This window comes from Chiloscyllium plagiosum, unplaced genomic scaffold, assembly GCF_037043375.1.
Source record: "Chiloscyllium plagiosum isolate Xiang-an unplaced genomic scaffold, Cpla_swu_hap1 HiC_scaffold_1, whole genome shotgun sequence".
NCBI lineage: Eukaryota > Metazoa > Chordata > Chondrichthyes > Orectolobiformes > Hemiscylliidae > Chiloscyllium > Chiloscyllium plagiosum.
Genome location: NW_028270139.1, coordinates 16,175,417 through 16,197,764, shown reverse-complemented (window position 1 = coordinate 16,197,764; position 22,348 = coordinate 16,175,417). Strand labels below are relative to the sequence as shown.

Genomic DNA, 22,348 nt, shown 5'->3' with positions numbered 1-22,348 from the left:
CAATGAAATGTTGGTCCATAATTGCTATAGCTGGTTTTAAAACACTGACACTCCTGCAATCAGAATCATGAAGCAATAACACAACAGGGTTAAAGCAAGTTGACTTTAGGACTGAAAGTTAGAAAGAAACAAGTTCAAAGAGTTATCATTTCATACTCATCCAATCCCTTAGTTCAGATAAATAAGCTTTATCAAACATATTTTCCAAATTACAACTGCTTTTTTTAATTTGCATTTCAATTGCGCCAATAAATGGTAAATTGGCATTCAATAATGCCAGATAAGGAGTTCAATGGCAACTCTGAAATATCCACTGAAGGGTCAAAAGATATCTTAAACTTGCATCATAGTTGTGCTTTTTAAAATATAACTTTTTGTCCATGCAGAATTCTGCAAGCACAATCTGAAGCACTGCAAAATTTATTGCAAAAACATTACTGGATTCCACAATTTGTTTTTTAAAAAAAGTGATAATTATATATTTCTCATTCATTAACGATCCACATTTGCACCAGTAAATAACATTCCAGCATTGTTTAAAAATCAGGACAATTAGCAAAAATACCAACTTAAGGAGAAAACAATATTTATTCTGTAGGAAAGGAGAATGGATTGGCCAGTTGACTCTACTTGGCACAGATGCTGTCATGGAGAATGTACCTGGTAGTGCTGAATCACAGTAAAATGCTCGGCTTTATCTCAATTAAAAAAACATAAATCAAGGCATTGCCCTGAGAAATGAACCACAGAATTGCTGCCATATATTCTGATGAGTTGAAACAGGCACAGCGTTGTTATTTTTGTACTAATATGCAGCTTCCAGAACACACAGACAAACACCACAGAACAACTCCAACTGACAATCCTAAATTGTTGTCCATGTAATTCCTTAACACGTAAGATTATCCAGTAAATGTTGCCCAATTGCGGAATCACATCTCAATGCAAGTCACTGTGTGAAAGGTTTGCAAGCACAGGCTGGTTGGGAAGGTTGGTACCTCGTTTGTTGTGAACAGCCAAAAGGGGATTTTTGACATAATCTGCCAGTTTTTGGAACAACATTATTTGATCGAAATTCAGCAAATCACTTACTATGCCAGTCATATATCATTCTAACATTTACTTGTCAAACCTGCACTCCGCCGACATGCCGATAGAAGGTCAACTTAATGGCAAACCAAAGCAACCTTGAGGTTTGGTCAAATGCCCAATCAGGGCTGAATATAGTAAGAGTAAAATAGCCCTTAGAGGGGGCCAAAAGCTGGACACAATCAGCCTTAGCCACATGCTGGACTTGGGTCATATTTTAGGTCTATCTGGCTTCTAATGAGCTGTCATCATGGCTCTAGTTCCTTTAAAAGATGACAACACAGACAGGGGCTGTCAGCCAGTTGGAGGGCTATTAACACAACACATTCCCAGCACCACCAGGAGTGTTGGCCATCACTGGACTGCATCCAGCTGAGAAGATACAAGGTTGGATATTTCTTTCTCACTGAGTGGCATCAGGAAACACTAGGGCTAGTTGATAGACCCTGATGAAGAGGAAGAATGTTTCCATGGGGAGGTGTTTCCTGCAGAGAGCTGCTCTGTCGAACACCCAATTGGATCTACCCATCCTAAACGAGAGCCAACTGGGAGGCCACAGAAAGTCTCATCAAATAGCAAAGGATCTATCCATGCTAACACTCATGGCACCTGGAAGCATTGGGACTCTCCCACCTCACCATCACAAAAGGCCCCCAACAGCACCTCTCCAGAGATCTACTAAAAGCCTGCGCCAGAAGTTGGCTTACGATGGCTGAAAAGCGAAGAGATTTTTGTCTTATCAGAACTAGATATAAACCCAAGACTGCGACATAAAAGTCTACAGCAATAAACCATAACTAAAAAACAGACCTTTACAAACCAATTTTCAAAGCAAATTTTCTTAGTACAAAAATAAAAATCTGTGGCTAGCTTAAGTGGTGTGTACCAAGAACAACCATTGGAATGACAATGGGAATACAGAGTAGGAAGGCACAGACAATGGAGTAGGAATACAAATAAAGCAGATATCATGACTGTAACACAGATTTAAAAAGCCAAATAAGAGATTTGAGATATGTAACAAATTAATTGTGTGTAAATTAAGTTTCATGGCTTTGTGTTCCAAATTTAATACTTCACTCTTGCGTACCTTTGACTGGTGGAGTGTAGCCCACTCCTTTTCGGTTGAACATGATGGAAGATATACCCTTCCAAAGAGATTTGACAGGACCAGAAGTAAAGACTCCATAATTTCATCAGAAAAGCAGTCTGAACCTATAAAATTATTGAAATAATATACAAATGATCATTATTCTGGCATTTTGGTAAAACTCACGTTATTCTCATTTATAGCTATACAAATACAAATAATAAGTAATAGGTAATTTGATCCCTATAGCTTGCTCCACCATTCAATAAGATCATGGCACCTCTGATTGTGGTTTCAACTTCACCTTTCTGACTGATCTTGAAATGCACTACCAGATCTATTAAACCAATCAAATTATTGCAGATTACAAATTATTACTTTTATCAAAATCAAGTCAAACCAGCATAATCATATCTATTGATTCTGTGAAACTACCAAACCCACTCTCTCTAATGACTTCCTGGGACTTGCACCGTTTGTGCCCAAGAGGGCTGATGAACACTGTTCTTGGTCCCCTCAGCAATGCAAGTCCACATTGACCACCTGACTCACGAATTATTCATAGTTTGATTTTTGCAAGTCGACTCAAATGTGCAAGATTAATATACTGCTACCGTGTAGTGCATTGTTGATTATACCTGGTCACAAACAACATTCAAAATAACAACAGAGCTCAAAAATTAGTTTTTTTGAAATCGTAAAGTTATCCAGCAGAAGACATGATCAGAGTTCCGTTCATAAACATTACACACTGCTGCTTTAAAAACTGACAAAATTGAAATCCTACCTTTTCCTGCCGATTTATCAGGCTGTGAGCAAATCTTGTGAAACAGACCTTTTACCAGGAAGCTGACAAAAACAAAATTTGCTGGCTCATGATAATGCAACTGGGTCACCAGTTCTGCAAGCCCTTGGGGTGTACCATCTAAATCCACAAAGCCCTGCAAAAATACAGGTAACTATTCATTTTAGCAACAGACATGCATTCTTTTTCAGTCACAGGAGTATAACATTACCATGATCAGGATATTAATACTGTCGTCTTAAATCAACAGAAATACATAAACACCAAAGTGAAAACGCACGAGGTTTCAGATAAAGCTCAAATGATTAAATTTTCATTCCTTATAATTTGCACATTTTATAGTTTTTCTAAAAATTTTAATAATTTTGAACAGAACTGACAAACATACAACTCCAACCATTCCACTACTCAAGTCTCAAAACATTTGGATCAGAATAGCACAGATACATAGGAAGACAGAATCCAGAGTGGTGTGTATTCTTTACCATAACTACTGTCTCATGAAAAATCAAGTCTATTTGTATGTCACTTTAAATACAAAATGCTCCCAAGCATTTCACATGAATGGAGAAACAAAATGCCAGGAGTCACAAATGACATCATGCCAGGTGGTAAAAGACCTGGTCAGGAATAGTTTAATAATATCAAGACAGAGCAAAAAAGCAAGAGCTTTAAGCAAAGAATTTCAGATTTTACGGTCTAGATATCTGAAAGCATGTCCACCAAAGGTGGAGCAATTAAAATAAAGTGTCCCAAATTATTTATGAAAGCATACTATACTTGAGCCCAACTAGCTTTTGTGATAATTCTGGGCATAACGTCTTAATCAAATTATTTAAAGTGCTCAATATTCTTGTATGATCAATTCTGGTTAACGGAAACGCCAGACCAGGTTTCTATACTTAAGAGATAATGGCCTAGTGGCAATAGACTATTAATCCAGAGACCCAGATATTATTCTAGGGGCTAGAATGCAAACCCTGCCATGTCAAATGGTGGAATATGAATTCATTAACAATCAGGAATTAAGAGTCTAATGGTGACTATGAAACAGCTGTCAATTGTGGAAAAAAACATGTATGGTTCACTAATTTTTTTTTGAGAAGGAAACTGCTGCCCTTACCTGGTCTGGCCTACATGTGACTCCAAACCAACAGAAATGTGCTTGACTCTTAACCGTCCTGTAGGCAATTAAGGATGTGCAACAAGTGCTGGCCTCAAGCAACGACCACATCCCATGAATGAATTCAAAAACAAACTTTTACCTCTCTAAACCCTACCGTTTCTTAAACCCTTATGATTAACACACACAGACATGACAAGCAGAAGAAAATAGATGTTAGGAAAAAAAGATATGCATAGTTCAACAGCACTAGTCCACATATGTCCAAATTTCTTCTAATCACCAACCTTCTTTATCCTAAGTCTCCTCAGTTATTTACTGAGGACACTGGGCAGTTAGCATACTAATTACTCAGTCTTCCAGTCACGAGCTAGAGGCAGCAGCTCATAGGAAAACAGAGTGAGAATAGTTATCTTCAAATTATTTGTCTGAAAAGAGAGATGCTGTCTTTTTAGAGTCTGGAGGCTTTCTGCCTCTGTATTGTGCACACAGGCTCTGCACCTGCCAGAAACCAGAGTTGCTGTCATGCTGATGATTCCTGGTCTTGACTGAAAAACCAAACATCAATGTGTCTCAGCAACTGCCCTGAACATACACCGATTGTGCTGATGAGTTCAGCAACTGTCACCATTTATATTAACATTATCAGGTTCAAGCATTCATGATTAGTTCCAGTAACTTATTTAAAAATGCAACACTTCCTTCCACAATTTCCTTCATTTAAAGCAATATTCTTTTCACTTCCTCGTTCATAATCCAAAAATAAATAATTTTTTTAAAAATGTAGTCTTTACAAAATAATGCTCACAAGGGCAGACATGAATGAGATTTGATATTTTAGAGTTATGGGGCTAAAAGTGGTTACAGAGAATGGGAAGGTTGAGGTCAGGGAGAGGCTCAAATACAAAGAGAAGAGGCAGACTTGCATTTATACAAGCTATTTTATGACCTAAGGACACATTAAAGTGCTTTACTGAAAATGGGGGACTTTGAAGTCAGTTTCTTGTGAAGTTGCGAATTTTAAAATGGAGGTGATGTTTAACTGGGAGACAATATGGGTCAGTAAGCACAGGGATAGCACATGAATAAAGCAAGTAAGGACACATGCAATAGAGTTTTAGGTGATGCCCTGACCATTCATGGAGAATAGGATGCGGGATGTTGGCAGAGTGCATTGAGTGAAGTCTGGAAGTAATAAACGAATGAATGAGGAATTCAGCAATAGTCAGGTGGAAGTATGGGCAAAGCCAGGTTGTCTCATGCAGGTGGAAGCTTGGGTTCAAATTGGACACCAAAGTCAAGACCAATCTGGTTCAGCAACCAGACAGTTGCTAAGAACAAGGATATACTTATTAGTAAAGGAATGTAGCTTGTAATGTGGACCGAAGACAATGGTTTCAGTCTTTCTTCCATTCACATGCCTTTTAATCGGATGAAACTAATCACACTGTCCTGGATGTGAGCTGAAAAATGTGTTGCTGGAAAAGCGCAGGTCAGGCAGCATCCAAGGAGCAGGAGAATCGACGTTTCGGGCATAAGCCCTTCTTGTCCTGGATGTGATTCAAGCTGTCTCATTATCTTACAGTAGTACAAGAGTTGAGTGAGGTAGTGGTGAAATAGAACTGGGCACTGTCATTGCACTCATGAAACCTGATAGAACATGTTAAAAAACTGTAACAATCACAACAAGAACAAGAAAATAAAAGTAAATCAAACAAGTTTTTGGTGGCACGGTGGCTCAGTGGCTAGGGACCTGGGTTCGATTCCTGCCTTGGGTTACTGTCTGTGTCTGCGTGGGTTTCCTCCAGGTGCTCCGGTTTCCTCCCACAACTCAAAGATGTGCAGGTTAGGTGAACTGGCCATGCTAGATTGCCCACAATGTTCAGGGAAGTGTAGGTTGGGTGCATTAGTAGAATACAATAACGTAGAATAATAGGGTAGCATATAGGCCTGGGTGGGTTACTCTTCGGAGGGTCAGTGTGAACATGTTGGACGTAATGGCCGGTTTCCACACTGTAAGGATTCTATGAATTTGAAGAGTGCCTCAGAAGCTTGAAATATACACTTTGAAAGACAAGAACTTTTAAGTAGTGATGATTTTAAGATTATAAGATATTAACAAATTTGGTGCTGGTTCATACATCAGAGCAATGTTTTTTCCTGAAAGGAGTGGAAAGCTCTGTTGAGAAAGTCAGCAAATGGGGTTTAAACACAAAGTAGTTAGAGGAACTCAGCAGCATCTGTGGAGAGAAAAATAAAGTTCACACTGAGTCTGATAAAACTTTCCCCCTCCTCTGCAGCATTTTATTTTTAATTTCAGATTTCCAGCTTTGCAGCATTTTGCTTTTACTTCAATAAATGGGATTATTGTATTAAATGGGATTATTGTATTTAACGGTCTTTTCAATACTTAACTTTTCAAAACGATATACCTGATTCGACAAAATTGTCAAATGTTTTGGTGGTTCTTCTTGATTTAGAAAACATTTTATTTATAAAGAATAAATTTTCATCATTTTCTTTAAAAGAGTCATAAGATAGATCCCATATTGTCCCATCAAATAAGAGGTCATAAAAAGAAATATTTTGGGTTAATTTCTTAGCCCACGTTGTGTTCGGATAATCTTATCTGTTGACATGTTTGGCAAGACAGCTTTAAATCTTCTGGATGTAGGTTTGCTCACTGAGCTGGAAGGTTGACATTCAGATGTTTTGTCACCATACTAGGTAACATCTTCAATGAGCCTCAGGACGAAGCCCACGCTTTGTCCGGAGGCTCACTGAAGATGTTACCTAGTATGGTGATGAAACGTCTGAACATGAACCTTCCAGCTCAGCGAGCAAACCTATATCCAGAACCTCAACCCGAGTTATAAATCTTCTCAAAAGCTTTAAATCTTACCCCCTTGAGAAGAAACTGCAAGCAGGATAGGAAGTAGAGCTTCAATACCCATTGCTTTTTCGGGTTATTATAACACAACATCGAATGCTGCAACAGAGACAAAGCCTGAGGAAAGAAGTGAGTTTGTCAATGCTTGTCAAAATACAACGGTTTCATAAGCTTATTTAATAGGTTTAGTCAAGCTATAAATTTATTCTGCTCATTTCTATTATAAGTGCATTGTAGATATGGTGAAATATCTTGAGTCAAAACTTTATTTAAACAGCACTGTTGATAAATAATCAAATTAGTAATTAAAAGTTAAAATTATGTAGAATGAGATAACCAAAGTAGTGACTGGAGTAGCTACAGAAGAAATGCCGATAACTTTCTCCAGCTATTACAATGTAATAGAACAGTTCATTTGATTTCTGTAACTTTGAATGCAAGATAAGAAGAGCAACAAAAGGCCAAATTTTAATTACTTATTCTTTTTACACTTTTTTTATTTCTCTCTTCCTAATTCTGTAACAGGAGAAGCATTCTCTCTATCAAAATGCTTCATAATTTTAAAGGCATGGTTTGCTCTCGTTAAGGTCACATTAAACTGTGTTACAACCTATTAGTGACAATATATCTGTACTCCACTTCCTTTGTTTCTCCATCTTACATAGATGTGCATCTTCCAAGTACTAAGTGGCCTTCCTAATCTTCCTACTTAGATATACCAACAAATTTATGTTGGCTGAAGATCATTTGCCAATTATTGGCCCATTCTGCAAGCACGCAAATGTCCTGCTGCAATTTGTTTCATTTTTCCTCAGTATCGACTATTCCCCAAATTTGGCAGCATCCAAAAATTTGGAAATAGTTAAACTACGATGAACATTTCTAAATGGTATGGGTAAACAAAAAAACAAGCTTCTGCAAAGTTACAATACAGCTTTATGTATCCAACTAATACAATGCTTGCTTCATCAATTTTTCACATTTGAATACCTTAGCTTTTGCATCCATCACATCCTCAGCTTTAGCAACCAACAGCAGAAGACGAAGCACAAGGGAGACAGATAGAGGGAACTGGCCACTCAGTAGGGGAACACTTGCTTTGAGAAGTCTCTGTACCTTCGGCATTGGAATACTATAAAAGACCACATTACCAATCAAATCGAAACCTCGCCTTCCAGCTCTACCAGACATCTGAAGAGAGAAGATAAGCAAGATTAGTTGTTACAAATTTAAATTACTGTATTCATTTGAGATCACTGCAATAATTATTTGCAGAAAGAAATTTGTTTCAACAGATTAAAGAGTAAATCGGAGGTGAGTGAACTGCGACGGTTATCTCAGAGTATAACTGGATCTTGATTAGATGAGCCAACTAGCCAAGGAGTGGCAGATAGAATGTTATTTAGACAAATGTGAGGTGCTGCATTTTGGAAAGGCAAATCAGGGCAGAACTTATACACTTAATGGTAAGGTCCTGAGGAGTGTTGCTGAACAAAGAGACCTTGTAGTGTCGGCTCATAGTTCCTTGAAAGCGGAGTCACAGGTAGATAGGATAGTAAAGGCAGCATTTGGTATGCTTGCCTTTTTGGTCAAAGCATCGATTATAGGAGTTGGGAGGTCATCCTGTAGCTGTACAGGACATTGGTTAAGCCACTATCGGAATACCGCATGCAATTCTGGTCTCCCAGCTGTAGGAAGGACATTGTGAAACCGGAAAGGTATCAGAAAAGGTTTACAAAGATGTTTGCCAGGGTTGAAGGATTTGAGCTATAGGGAGGCGCCAAATTGACTTGGGCTATTTTCCCTGAAGCATCGGGGGGGGGGGGGGGGGGGGGGGGGGCAGAAGGGTGATCTTATAGTTTATAAATTCATGATAGGCATGGATAGAGTAAGCAGCCAAGGTGTTTTTTCAGGATTGGGGGAGTCCAAAAGTAAAGAGCATAGTTTTAAGGTGAGAAGGGAAACATTTAAACAGGATGAAAGGGGCAACCTTTTCACTCAGAGGGTGGCGTGTATGGAATGAGCTGCCAGAGGAAATGGTGGAGGTTGTACAATTACAACATTTAAGAGGCATCTGGATGGGTATATGAATAGGAAGGGTTGAGGGATATGGGCCAAATGCTGACAAATGGGACTAGATTCATTTAGGATATCTGGTCGGCATGGAAGAGTTGGACTGTTTCTGTGCTGTGTATCTCTATGACTCTAAGTTGCTGGTTTAGTCTGATGAGACCATACAGTTTTGGTCCCTTTTATTTAAGAATATAATTGCATTGAAGGCAGATCAGAGAAGGTTCACTAGGTTAATTCCAGAGATGAGGAGTTTGCTTTGCTGAGAGAGAATGAGCAGTTAGGCCTATACTCAGTAGAGTTTAAAAGATTGAGAGGAGATCAAATTGAGATACAGTGTTTGTAAACACTGAATAGATGTTTCCTTTTGAGACAAATCTAGGTTAGGTTGTTAGGTTGAGGGGTGGCAGATTTGAGAGATGAGGAGGAAAGGGGGTGTGAAATGCACAGATGACCCAGAGTGCAGTAGCTGCCAGGACACTCAAGCAGCTTGAGGAGGAAAGAGAGAGATTTTAACGAGCAATAGGTTGAAAAGTTATGGAGAGGGGAGGCTGAGATGAGATTAGTCATGATTGTATTTGATGCAAGAGGGGCTGAATTGCATTCTCCTGTTCTTAGGTTTATATGGTGGCTTAGTTCAACATTTGTTCAGCAAAAGCTCAAGTTTTCTTCAGAAATAAAAAAAATTAAGAATTAACTAAACAAATCTCAGACATTCTTAAAATGAAGGCAGAGGAGCAAATCAAAAATTAGAAAGACTAAGAGAACGATGAATAAATGACAAAGTGCAATGGGTTTCAAGTAAAAAGTTGGCAGACAGGGTAGATTAGTGATGACAGAATCGCAGGGATACTGGGTACTTCAACCTGGTTTTCAAAGAACATAGAACGTTACAGCTTAGTACAGTCCCTTCGGCCCTCGACGTTGTGCCCGACCTGTGAAATGTTGGGCCAAATTTAACAGGAGAGACAAGGAGTTTGACTGAAAGGAAAATAAATGGGTCTCAGTGAAATAGCCACTAGAGGCCTGATTGCACAGATCCTAGAAAGCTAAGGAAAGTCACAGGAAGTAATAGCAGAAAACAATAGTCTGACAAAATATTTCAACAGGATGCAAAGGTCAAACAGAATAATGAAGGGCTGAGGATATCTCACATTTGTTCAAGGAAGACAACTAAACCACGGGATAATATCAGTAATTAGCATGTGTCTGGATACCATAACATGGGATAATTTTCAAGTAAGCTTAGGAAAGGCTTAAGAGCTAGGTTTTTCATGTAAACATAATAAAATTCTAAATAATGGATTGTATTGTAAAAGTAATGCCCAAGCACATGACTATATCTGTGAAAGATATCTGACAGTATCAAACAGAATACTCAACAGCCAAAAGTTTCAGATATTAACAGACAAGTGACATGAAGCAAAAAGCAAGCAAATGGATGCCATGCTTAGTCATGATCTTGTGCAATGATAATACATGATCAAAAGCTGAAATGACTTTCATTAAAAAGATTAAAAATTGCTGCAATAGTTTGAAACAACCAGAGTTGTTGATATGAAATTATTTGTTAGAAAATTAGAAGTTAGTCTAGAATCAAAATGTGAACATGTTTTAACTTAGAAATTATAAACTTCACTATATTATTTAAAAGCAAGCCCAATGAAAGAATGGGATGTGGATACCTGTCTGTATTGTAAAGCATCCAGGAATACTGAATCATCGAGAAAGACAACAGTTTTGCATGGCATGTTAATTCCCAAAGCAAGAGTTCCAGTCGCAGTCACAACCTGTGGAAAAAATATTTCTCTAAATAAGTGCTCCATAAAGAGCAAGTTTAATTGAAGTACATACTGAATCCGAATGACTGTACAGAGGTCAGTCAATTCCACAGTAAGTTACTCCCAATATTCAATTCAGAAATCAATTTTCTTTTTTACTTTAATTTACATAATTTTACTTTATATAGCAGAATCAGCATTAGCTGTAAAGTGACCAAATTTGCAGCTTTTCAAAAATAATGGTAGCATTTTCATAACAGAACAAGTAGCCAGTGCAAAAATAAAAGCAGGAAACAGGCTTTCATACTGTTTTCATCTCACCAATACGAAACTTTAAAAGTATCCAAAAGATACATAGAAGATTCATGTTGTAAGAAACGGTTCCTTGATCTGTTAGAATAAAGATCTGCTAATCATCTCAGTATTGCTAACAGAATAAAGACCAAATGGTCATGTAGATGACGCACAAAGGACAAGGAAAAAGTAATTATAACAACATTCTCAAATATAATTAATTTGCATATCTTGGATGCAAATAGAAAATAAGTCTCCCTATTGATGAGGATATAACTGGAATACCAACCAATGTTAGAATTCCTCACATGATCTGATTCTGATCCTAACGAAGAACAGTTAATAGACATGGACTCAAGTACAATTTCAGTAGACTGTCATATGAATATTATGAATTTTCACTCCTGATAAGCAGCAATGGCAGCACTCATAGGAAATCTTCCCAGTGCACCCTTGCCATAGATGTCTTAAATGACCATTCGGGCTGCAAATTAGGCTAGAATTCATACATGGCAGATTTCATTCTTGTGGGGATTCCATACAGCTTGATAATAGTGAGTCAGTTGCAAACGGATTACTGACAAAGGGATAATGGAGACCAATCTCTTATGTCCCCGCTAGTCTTTGGATCCAGCAAATCCAAATGTACCAGACAAAAGTTAATGCAAGACTAACCCCAACCTTCAACTAATCTCCTTGTCATCATAACCCCATTCGATTACTAATCAAACATGCCACTGCGCTGCAGAAATGCGGTTCAAACCTGAAAGATTCTCTTTTTCAATTAATCATATATCTAAAAGAATATCAATGGTGATGGCTAGTTACAAAACATTTTTAATAGCAGATTACAGCACAAATTCAGACACGTAGTTACAAACAACTGTTATGCCTCACTGAAGTACTTGCACTAGTTTTCAAGCCTCTCTGTTCCATGAATTGCCGGAAAGTTATTTTAATTGAAGTAATTCCCCAATTTACTTGACTTTTGGACCAGGTTTTTGTGCTAACAAGGACTACAATTTGTTAGAAATAAATAGATTCTAGCTAGAAATCAACAAATCTGAACTGACAAATACAACTATCAGTTAAAACTCTAATACATGATAAAACTCTCCCTACACACAAAGACAGACAGAAAAGAAACAGTGTGTGTTGTGGTTGGAGGGTAAGATGGGGAAGGCGGTTCAATGATGTCCATCCACAGAGGCTATCCCTTTGGCTTATCAAGACTTAATCCTCTTCCAGATACTTTCACTTGCCTGCAAAAGGCACATGCAACTGGTTCACATGTTTAAAGTTTCTGACTTATTGGTTAGAAGCCAGTTTACAGCAACTGATCATAGAAAATAAATTGCCTTTAGGTTTTTTTTTTAAATTGCAGGGTGAGGGACAGCACATGCCTTTCCCAGAGGTCCAAAGAACCAAACATTTCTCACCCACAAGCCATTCAATTACTTGGGAGTCAATCACAGACTTGTCAGCCATTTTGCACACACTCCCTTTGTGCAAAATTCTACAATCCTTGATTCTATTTTTAAAAATCAATCCTGTTCTCTTTTGAATTCAGTGAAAAACGCATAATAAAAAAGAATTGGTCTCTACACAATGAAGTACAAAGCTAACCGCAAAAGAACACAAACAATCGATGAAATGGATTCCGAATCCTCTCGATATTTTATTCATGCTGTGGCCTACCTTCTACAAACATTGAGACCAAACCTCCTGAAGTAGGGCTATGAGCTCTGAGGCAGCAATGGTCACTGCGGAACTCTGACCAAGTTATAACATCGGTATTCCGACTTTAACAGTCTCACAGTAAGGAAAGACACAGAACATTAAATCTCACCCTGGCAAATCCAAGCCTGAACAGCATCTCCACAGCTTGTCTTCCTTTACTGTTCAGTGAAGCATGGTGAAATCCAATGCCTCTTTCCAAATAAAAACGTAGCTGATTGGCAGTTTTCACTTGCTGCAATCGTTGGAAGATTGTATCGAGAATCTAGTAAAACAAAGAATTGGTTAAGCATCACTTAGAAAAATTGATTCTTTCCTATGCTGCACAAAGCTTTTTTTAAAAAACTCAAATTAAAACAAGAGAGCATAATGGTGCTGATTTTTTTTAAAGCCAAAAATACCTTTCCCTTCATGGCATTCAAATTTTATAACCCACCCATCTGAATTTGAATTCTTGTGTCTATTGTTATATGATAATTCAATTTTACATTTTTAGACTTACTCAAATATTAAGATTTTATAGCTCACAAAGAAGTACTGAGTGTGACTCAAATATATTTATTGTTTTTCCACTATTGCAAACAAAATACTAGAGGAAACAGACAGGCAGCTGACATTTTTGTCTTGCACTGAGTACATCAAACACAATAATGCCAAATTTCAAATCACCACACAACGTATTACAGGAGAAAAATAGTGCTGAGCAGTAGGCAGCCTGACTTTGATGGCCGAGCTGTTCCTATGGTAGAAACAAATGGGAGCGATCATCTCCACAAGCAATTCAAAAAGACTCAAAGCTAGAGCATATTCTTTTTGTTTTCAGAAAACCACAACTTGCATACGAACGTACATCTTGGCTAGCAAGCATATTTAAGCGGTTAGTGAATTTAGAGAAGATTTGTAGCTCAGTTTGAGGTTCTGGATGTAGGTTTGCTCGCTGAGCTGAAAGGTTCATTTTCAGACATTTCATCACCATACTAGGTCACATTGGCATCGGCCGGAGGCTCACTGAAGATGATACCTAGTATGGTGACAAAAAGTCTGAAAATGAGGCTTCCAGGTCAACGAGCAAACCTACATCCACATTTAAGCCACGTTACAAATCTGAATGTTTTCATTGTTAGTGCACTGAGAACCATTCAGCAAGTGCGATCCAATTGCAGAAACAACAGACAGTTGACAAAAATGCAATTATTTGGAAACTATAATTGTCTATACACAGTTAAACCAAATTTGATAGTACAAAGCAGATTTGTACCTTACGGTCTGCAGCAGTTTCCACTGCATAGGTGCAGTCCGCAGGAATCTTTCTCATTTCCTGAAGTTTCTGGTATAGCATTTCTTGCTCAGTTTCTTTCATTACCATGTTGTCAGATACATGGGACTCCTTTGGATCACTGCAACCAAAAGTAACCATTTACTGCAAACACAATGTGGTTGAAGCATAAGCCAATGACCATGAAGTAATTTGGGAAACAATGGAAATACTGTGACTTGCAACACAATAATGGAGACAAGAGTGTCTTGGAACCATTTGTCAAAGAAAATAGATACAGCATTAAGAAAGTTCACCATAAGCCCTCCACAGCATTTAAGGATGGGCAATAAAAGCTGGCTGAGACATTAAGCCCACATTCCCTGAGCAAAGCAAGCCTCGGGGCTAACTGTTAAGCCCAATAGAGTTGCAAGCAATCAAATTCTCTTTAATGGAACTTCTGAGGATTCCAGACATAGGAAAATTGTGGAATCTTCAATTTCCTGGGCAATTCTCAAAGTCAGCTATATTGGAAATCTGACGCAGTGCCAATGCATAACTTCAGTCTATGCTGTTCCAACAACTTTCAGGTCATCAGAATAATCACATCATTGTAACCAATTCAGCAGAACAGGAATTTAGCTTTGTTTGCCCAATACAAGCGACTTCTAGAAATAAAGATTCAAAAGCCCGAAGCCACCATAAAAAGGTTGATCATGCATTTATATCCACAAATGAATTCATCACTTTCAGGGAGAAGGGAAGAGCAGATACGGGGACAAGATTGGGCAGAAAATATTTCAGACTACATAGATAAATTTATTACGTGGAATACTACAGTAATAACTCATTGAGCTGAGAAATTAGATGGTACTGCACAAAGTTTTCTTGGTACCAAAGATCACCAATAATATCCAATATTAAAAAAAATCCAATTGAGGTAATACAAAGGGACACTACAGTGTATTATCTTGATATTGGTCGAGGTAGAGAAACACTACGCTTCTGAAGTGCATCACCACCATTAGTTAGTGACACTTTGGTTTAATTTTAATAAGTTTCTGTTGGCCTCATGACTTTTTGTTACAGTTACCAGGCTTCATAAAACCATCATTGAAGAGAGAACAGTAGCACTCATCCGGACACCTGGAACAGGATTACACACAGAAATAAGGGGACCTTACCACTATTAGGGCTAAATTCTTCGAGGAGAAAGTGAGGACTGCAGATGCTGGAGATCAGAGCTGAAAATGTGTTGCTGGAAAAGCGCTGGTCAGGCAGCATCCAAGGAACAGGAGAATCGACGTTTCGGGCATAAGCCCTTCTTCAGGAATGAGGAAAGTGTGTCCAGCAGGCTAAGATAAAAGATAGGGAGGAGGGACTTGGGGGAGGGGCGTTGGAAATGCGATAGGTGGAAAGAGGTCAAGGTGAGGGTGATAGGCCGGAGTGGGGTGGGGTGGGGCGGAGAGGTCAGGAAGAAGATTGCAGGTTAGGAAGGCGGTGCTGAGTTCGAGGGATTTGATTGAGACAAGGTGGGGGATGGGGAAATGAGGAAACTGGAGAAATCTGAGTTCATCCCTTGTGGTTGGAGGGTTCCTAGGCGGAAGATGAGGCGCTCTTCCTCCAACCGTCATGTTGCTATGGTCTGGCGATGGAGGAGTCCAAGGACCTGCATGTCCTTGGTGGAATGGGAGGGGGAGTTGAAGTGTTGAGCCACGGGGTGGTTGGGTTGGTTGGTCCGGGTGTCCCAGAGGTGTTCTCTGAAACGTTCCGCAAGTAGGCGGCCTGTCTCCCCAATATAGAGGAGGCCACATCGGGTGCAGCGGATGCAATAGATGACGTGTGTGGAGGTGCAGGTGAATTTGTAGCGGATATGGAAGTATCCCTTGGGGCCTTGGAGGGAAGTAAGGGGGGAGGTGTGGGCGCAAGTTTTGCATTTCTTGCGGTTGCAGGGGAAGGTGCCGGGAGTGGAGGTTGGGTTGGTGGGGGGTGTGGACCTGACGAGGGAGTCACGGAGGGAGTGGTCTTTTCGGAACGCTGATAGGGGAGGGGAGGGAAGGGAAATATCACCCTCACCTTGACTTCTTTCCACCTATCGCATTTCCAACGCCCCTCCCCCAAGTCCCTCCTCCCTACCTTTTATCTTAGCCTGCTGGACACACTTTCCTCATTCCTGAAGAAGGGCTTATGCCCGAAATGTCGATTCTCCTGTTCCTTGGATGCTCCCTTACCTGATTCGCTTTTCCAGCAACACATTTTCAGCACTATTAGGGCTATGCTTGAATGTTGCCAGGCCAAGTGATCAACCCTCAAATTGACTGGCTTCTGGGATTGCCACCCCAATCTCTCCAGTTTGCATTTTACTGCAATAATTTAATTTTGGATAGTAATTTAGATGAATAAGCCTCAGTTTATTCACAAGTAATCAATATCCATAAACATGCATACAAATGTAAAATGTAGTTCTCCCTGGATTTTTCTTAGCTCCACACAAAATTAAGCCATTACAGTGAGCTTCCCAAGCACTTGGGGACTTGTGCCAGTCATTCTCATGTGAATCCCAGCTACTCCAGAGGTGTGTCATAACAGTTCTGAACAGATTAATTAGAAATATCTAAGGCTGAAGCTTATCTCTTGGTTCTGCCTTCGGGCTTCTGTGTTGTGAAATGGGATTGCTACTTACACTGGTACAGGAACAGTGAAGTCCTGTTTGAGTTGCATGAAAGCATGGTTAGATTGTACCTGGACCTGCTTTCATTTCCTTATCTCGGAAAGGATATTTTTGCCATTGACGGAATGCATCAAAATTTCACGGGACTTATTCACAGAACATCAGAAATGCCTTAGAGAGAGAGAGATTGGGGAAAATTGGGCCTGTGTTCTCTGGAACTCTGAAGAATGAGGGGCAATCTCATTGAAACCTCCAAAGTACTTAATGGGATAGACAGCGTAGCTGCAAATAAGACATTCCTCCATATTGGGGAGCCTAAAACCAAGGGGGTACCACTTAGGTTGAAGTTGAGAGATCATTTCAATCAGGTTTCTGAACCCTTGGAATTCTCTACCAGAAAGGGCTATGGAGACTGTGCTCGAGTGTATTTAAGGTAGAGGTGGATAGATTTCAATTTCTAGTGATGTACAGGCTTATGGGAATGGGTGAGTGAAAGGCATCGACGCGTTGAATGAGTCACAACAATACTGAATAACAGATAGGCTGTTCCGATGTTTTTATTGAGCTCATATCAAATATTGATTAGATTAGATTCCCTACAGTATGGAAATAGGCCCTTTGGCCCAACAAGCCCACACCGACCCTCCAAAGAGCAACCCACTCAGACCCATTCCCCTACTCTAAAATTACCCCCAACGAATGTACTATGGTTAATTTAGCATGGCCAATTGCACATTTTTGGACTGTGGGAGGAAACCCACACAGACATGGGGAGAATGTGCAAACTCTACACAGACAGTCGCTCGAGACAGGAATTGAACCCAGGTCTCTGGTGCTGAGAGACAGCACTGCTAACCACTGAGACACCGTGCCGCCCGCGATCTTTTCATACCACTTAATTCTACCCTGCCTTGACTCAATACAGAATGCTAAATTAAATATAGTATATAAGTTAGTCTTCTGAACAGTTCAGACTAAGATCACAACTCAGTTTGTTCTGCATTAATCCAGCACAGTCTAGCGTTAAGTGGTATCTCTCAATGTGCTGAGTTGCCTTCTCAAATGAACATAGTTAAATCAGGTTACACTATCTGAAAATACCAACATGAAGCAAACAACGGCACTTACGAGGGTTGCTTTTTTCCAGCACGCTTTGATAATTTGCGAAGCTTGTTTTCAAATTCAATTCTTTTCTTTGCATCATCTGAACCTCTTTTCATCTGTTCCTTGTTGGTGACATGTACGAACGTTTCTTTGGCTAAACGCTCCACTACAGAAGCACTAAATCTACAATGAAAAAGAAAGAGGACAATATGCAATAAAACAAGATATAACTATGGTCTTCGTGCAACATTAAAACAAGCAGAAATTCAGCAAGCCATCTCTCATATTAGCACATCGGAACATTTATCATTTCGCAATTGGAGTTCGCAAATTAAAGACATCTTTTCACTTCAACTAGCACATTATTTCCATCTTATTGAAATAAATCTTTGAGACTACAGTCTTAATTCCCTTCATATTGCTCTAACCAGAGTATTGTTTTGCATTCCCAATGCAATAAACAATACTGCCACTCCTCAAACAGCTGCTTCAATCCCATGTTTCAGTGTTCAAATATCCTTGATGTGAAAATCACCCAGTACCTTCTCAATGAATTCACCAACACAGTTTCCAAAACTTCCTCATAGGTTTGCTGCTGAAATAAAATGAGCTACCTCTTGAATCTGCATCAGTTGGTAAAATGTATATTTGCACATAAACCTCTCCAACCACAGCACAACTTCAAATGACAAATGTTCAGCTGACTCATAGCTTCACTTGGGCTACATCAAACATACTTCATTGTGGCCATCATTTGAACTACTGTACCATAAGTGAATTAGGAAATTTTACTAGCTTTGCAGCTCAGAGCATAAATCACTTTTCTAAAATTATTGAATTTGTCATTTGTTAAGAAGGTCGCTTCTAAACCACATTCCCTATTGTCCTGCTTGCCTTCAAAGGCTACTAATATCCTTTCTCCAAACAGTCCTTTGCCATCTAAATCCTTTTACACATTATAAAAGGGTAAAACTATGGACTGGATTAAAGCACTGAAGCATTCTTTAAACTTAAACTTAAAAAAAAGCTTATGAATGAACCACTGTCAGTTGACAACCATTTCTGAGGCATCATGAACACATTTGCAGGGTTAAGAATTCAATCACTGAAGGCTCAATGACCATTGGGCTAATAGACCTGCCTAATTTAGAGTAGTCATCCATGTCTAATTTTACTTCCTATCAATTGGAGGAACGGTCAATAAAATTGGGGGAATTACAATCATACACAAGTTTAACCGGATTGTATAGAAGTAACAGCAGCCACAAATAGAATTATAATGCATAGAATAGACAGTGTCTATGTGAAGGTGCAAATACATTACATAAAAGGGATAATGTTCACATACAAATAGGAGTGAACTCAACACAATTGCCAAAAGTCATATCCAACATTAATTTTGCTCCCCCACAGAGGCTGCCAACGTGCATTTACACAATGGATAATGTCTACATAAGAATGGAAATTTTCCATATATGCATAAAATTATATGCAATTCCATGACTTTAATATAGTCAATGGAGGGACAATAGCAAAGCACGAAAAAATGCTGTTTCATTTTTATCTTGGTGAATCACGAGGTTATTTCCTACATGTCCCATCACAGTGATTTATTTTATTTTAAATCCTTAGACCAGCTTAATGCAGAAACATCATAAACAGTAGTTAATGCATAATTTTCACCTACAACAGGGAGTAATGATAAATATTGAAGTTTAAGATATTTTTAAGCATAATGGAGTTGCATCCATCATGACTTTAGATTGGAGTTTATAGGTCAGGTATCCTTTAACCGCACATTGTAAACCTAAAATGACTAAAAACAGATTTTTTCAAACACACCCTCATGTCAATTTGAGTAAGAAATCTGGGACCTGAACACTTCAGTTGGTAATTTTCCTCCAACCTCAATGTTACATTCCAGTACTGCAGTCACCCCAGAAAACATACTAGTGTCAATGTAAGGTCATTTGTTTGCACTTTGATGCTTCGACAAAGGGCCGTCACCAACCTCGACAAAGGGCCGTCACCAACCTCGACAAAGGGCCGTCACCAACTCTGATTTGAAGCCAGTCAAAATCAGCTGTTTAGTAACACTATTGACATCACATAACTTTGATGCTTCGCAGTGCAAAAGTAGTTTTATTTTTCCAATAAACATGTCATAGGCCAAAAATGCCCCTAGTAATGGTACAAGACAAAGGAAGCATTACCAATAGCAAAGACCTGTCACAAATCCTTCACCATGATGCATCTGTGAAGTGACTGGGTGTAGAGTATAGTGTTGGTGTCACTACCATATAAAATTTAATAATGACAAGCAATTGTTGAAATTTTGTAGCAAAAGTGAATTTCAATCATTAATGAATAGAAAAACAATGCACAGGTCAAAAAATAACTCAGCTGTGTCATGTTGGAGTGGATCTGTCAACAAAGCAGCAAAACTGTTCTATTGTCTGGCCACTGATCATGAAGTCAACTGAGATCCTCCACATAGAACAAAAGCTTTAAGGTATAAGTACACGACTGGCTGGCTGCAGAAATTCAAGAAGCATCACGGTATAATTTTTTTTCAAGTGTGTAGTGAGATGGCATCTGCAGACCATAAGACGGTTGAAAATTTATTGATAGGCTTACAAAGCTAATTTCGGACAATAATCTTTCACCAGAACAAATATACAATACAGATGAAACAGGTCTGTTCTGGTACTATGTCCCTAGGGAAACGCCAATAGCAGCCAAAGAGAAAGAATCAATAGATGTCAAGGATGCCAAAGAGGAGTTGAATATCCTTTCATGGGTACGCCAGCTTCATTGGCACACCCAAATATGAAGTAACTGAAGGGATTCAGACACTACCAGCCCATTACTAAACCAGGGAAATTTTTTTTTTTGATTGGCTCCAGAAGAACGTTCACATTGTCAGGTAGTTCGATCTCAAGAATATTGCGAAATCAGCATCTGGACAATGTTTTCATTGTTTACTTTCCTCACCAAAGAGGCATCATTCATTCAGCCTGTGGACCAAGTCATCCTTCTATGTAAATATAAAGACCCTTGTGAATAATACACTTGGTGCCATAAACAGAGGCCTTGAGTGGTAGGCTTCCAAAAAGAGTTTACAGTCATAGATGCCCTCTATGTATCAGATAACGTCGGAAGCTTTGATGATGAAACAACTTTGACAAATGCTTGACATAATCTTTGGCCTGTAACAACGCTCAAATGAATAAAAAACAGTATCGACGACAACTTTGAACAGTTTGTGAGCAAGTAAATTGTCAACCAAATTTTAGAGTATACAAAATGTATATTTTTGAAATGCATAAACAAGCTTGATGCTAAGGATATCAAAGAAATGCGTAACTCTGATAATGATATTTCCCACCTCGAACTTAATGACCGACAAAGATTTCACAAATGATGTTTGGGCAAAATAAAAGAAACAAAGATGATGACATGGATACAATAAAAACATACATAGATGATAACGTAAAGAAGTGAGACAATTTGATAAATGCACTGGAACAACATGGCTTTACAAGCAGAAAATAACACCTGGGTGTAAAATAAAGGACAAACCGCTGTAAGAAAAATCAAAGGTAATGAGATAGATAATGCTGAAAGAACTTTTCAAAAAGGGTTCTCGACAAAGCACACCAACCATTAAAGATCTGATTCCTGATTTAGCATCAATATCACATGTCCCAACTATAAAGAATGATCTTTCAGATGCTCCTGTAGCCAGCTTTTCTTCATTGCAAATAAATAAATTCGAATAAATTGAAGTAACTGTACTCACTGCTTTTATTTGTACTTGTTCCTGTGGCTAATTTGATTCAAACACAGTAGTTGGTCTAAAGGCTGCCCAGCAGCATAACTCTCAGGAAATCAGCCGGAGTGTTATAGCATTGTAGCAATGCTCTCTCCCTCACAGCAGTGTTCACCAACCACCACCCTCTCCAACTGTGCTCACTCCAACACCCCCTTATCTCACTGAACATAGTTTAATATTTTCTTGTGGTAATCTGATTAACAAACCTCAGCTGAGCACCAACTATCCTTTATCCGAAAGCTGTCCACATCTCCGCTTTGAGTTCTTGCTTGTTGCGAATGCTCACTAAATTTTTGCCACCACAAGTTACTTGGATCTTGTCTAAATTAGTTGACTGATACTGCAAATTAGCTTAAGTTTGACCAAGATATGTTCACTTGCTGCAATCAGTTTACGATCATTCAACTGATCTCCAAGACAAGACCAGTGATCCAACTGAAGCCATGTTCTGATCCACAATAATTAGTTAATTGAAGGCAGCAATAAACAGCAGTCAATTTAGACAAGTTAACAAAAGCTATCATGTTGTAGATTAGTTCATTTCACAATGGCTGAGTGGTTAGCACTGCTGCCTCAGCGCCAGGGACCCAGGTTCAATTCCAGC

General features: G+C 38.9%; 1 protein-coding gene across 1 annotated transcript in view; it reads right to left on the bottom strand.

The window, feature by feature from the left end:
- The window catches only part of LOC122554097 (putative ATP-dependent RNA helicase DDX60), a 101,391-nt gene that overhangs the window by 8,135 nt on the left and 70,908 nt on the right, over positions 1-22,348 (bottom strand). The window contains exons 25-32 of the mRNA XM_043698564.2: positions 17,934-18,092; positions 14,138-14,276; positions 12,992-13,144; positions 10,753-10,857; positions 7,988-8,188; positions 7,010-7,114; positions 2,967-3,120; positions 2,180-2,304 (exon numbers count right to left, since the gene is read on the bottom strand). Of these exons, the coding sequence (XP_043554499.2) occupies positions 2,180-2,304; positions 2,967-3,120; positions 7,010-7,114; positions 7,988-8,188; positions 10,753-10,857; positions 12,992-13,144; positions 14,138-14,276; positions 17,934-18,092 (1,141 nt within the window). The remainder of the gene's footprint in view (positions 1-2,179; positions 2,305-2,966; positions 3,121-7,009; positions 7,115-7,987; positions 8,189-10,752; positions 10,858-12,991; positions 13,145-14,137; positions 14,277-17,933; positions 18,093-22,348) is intronic.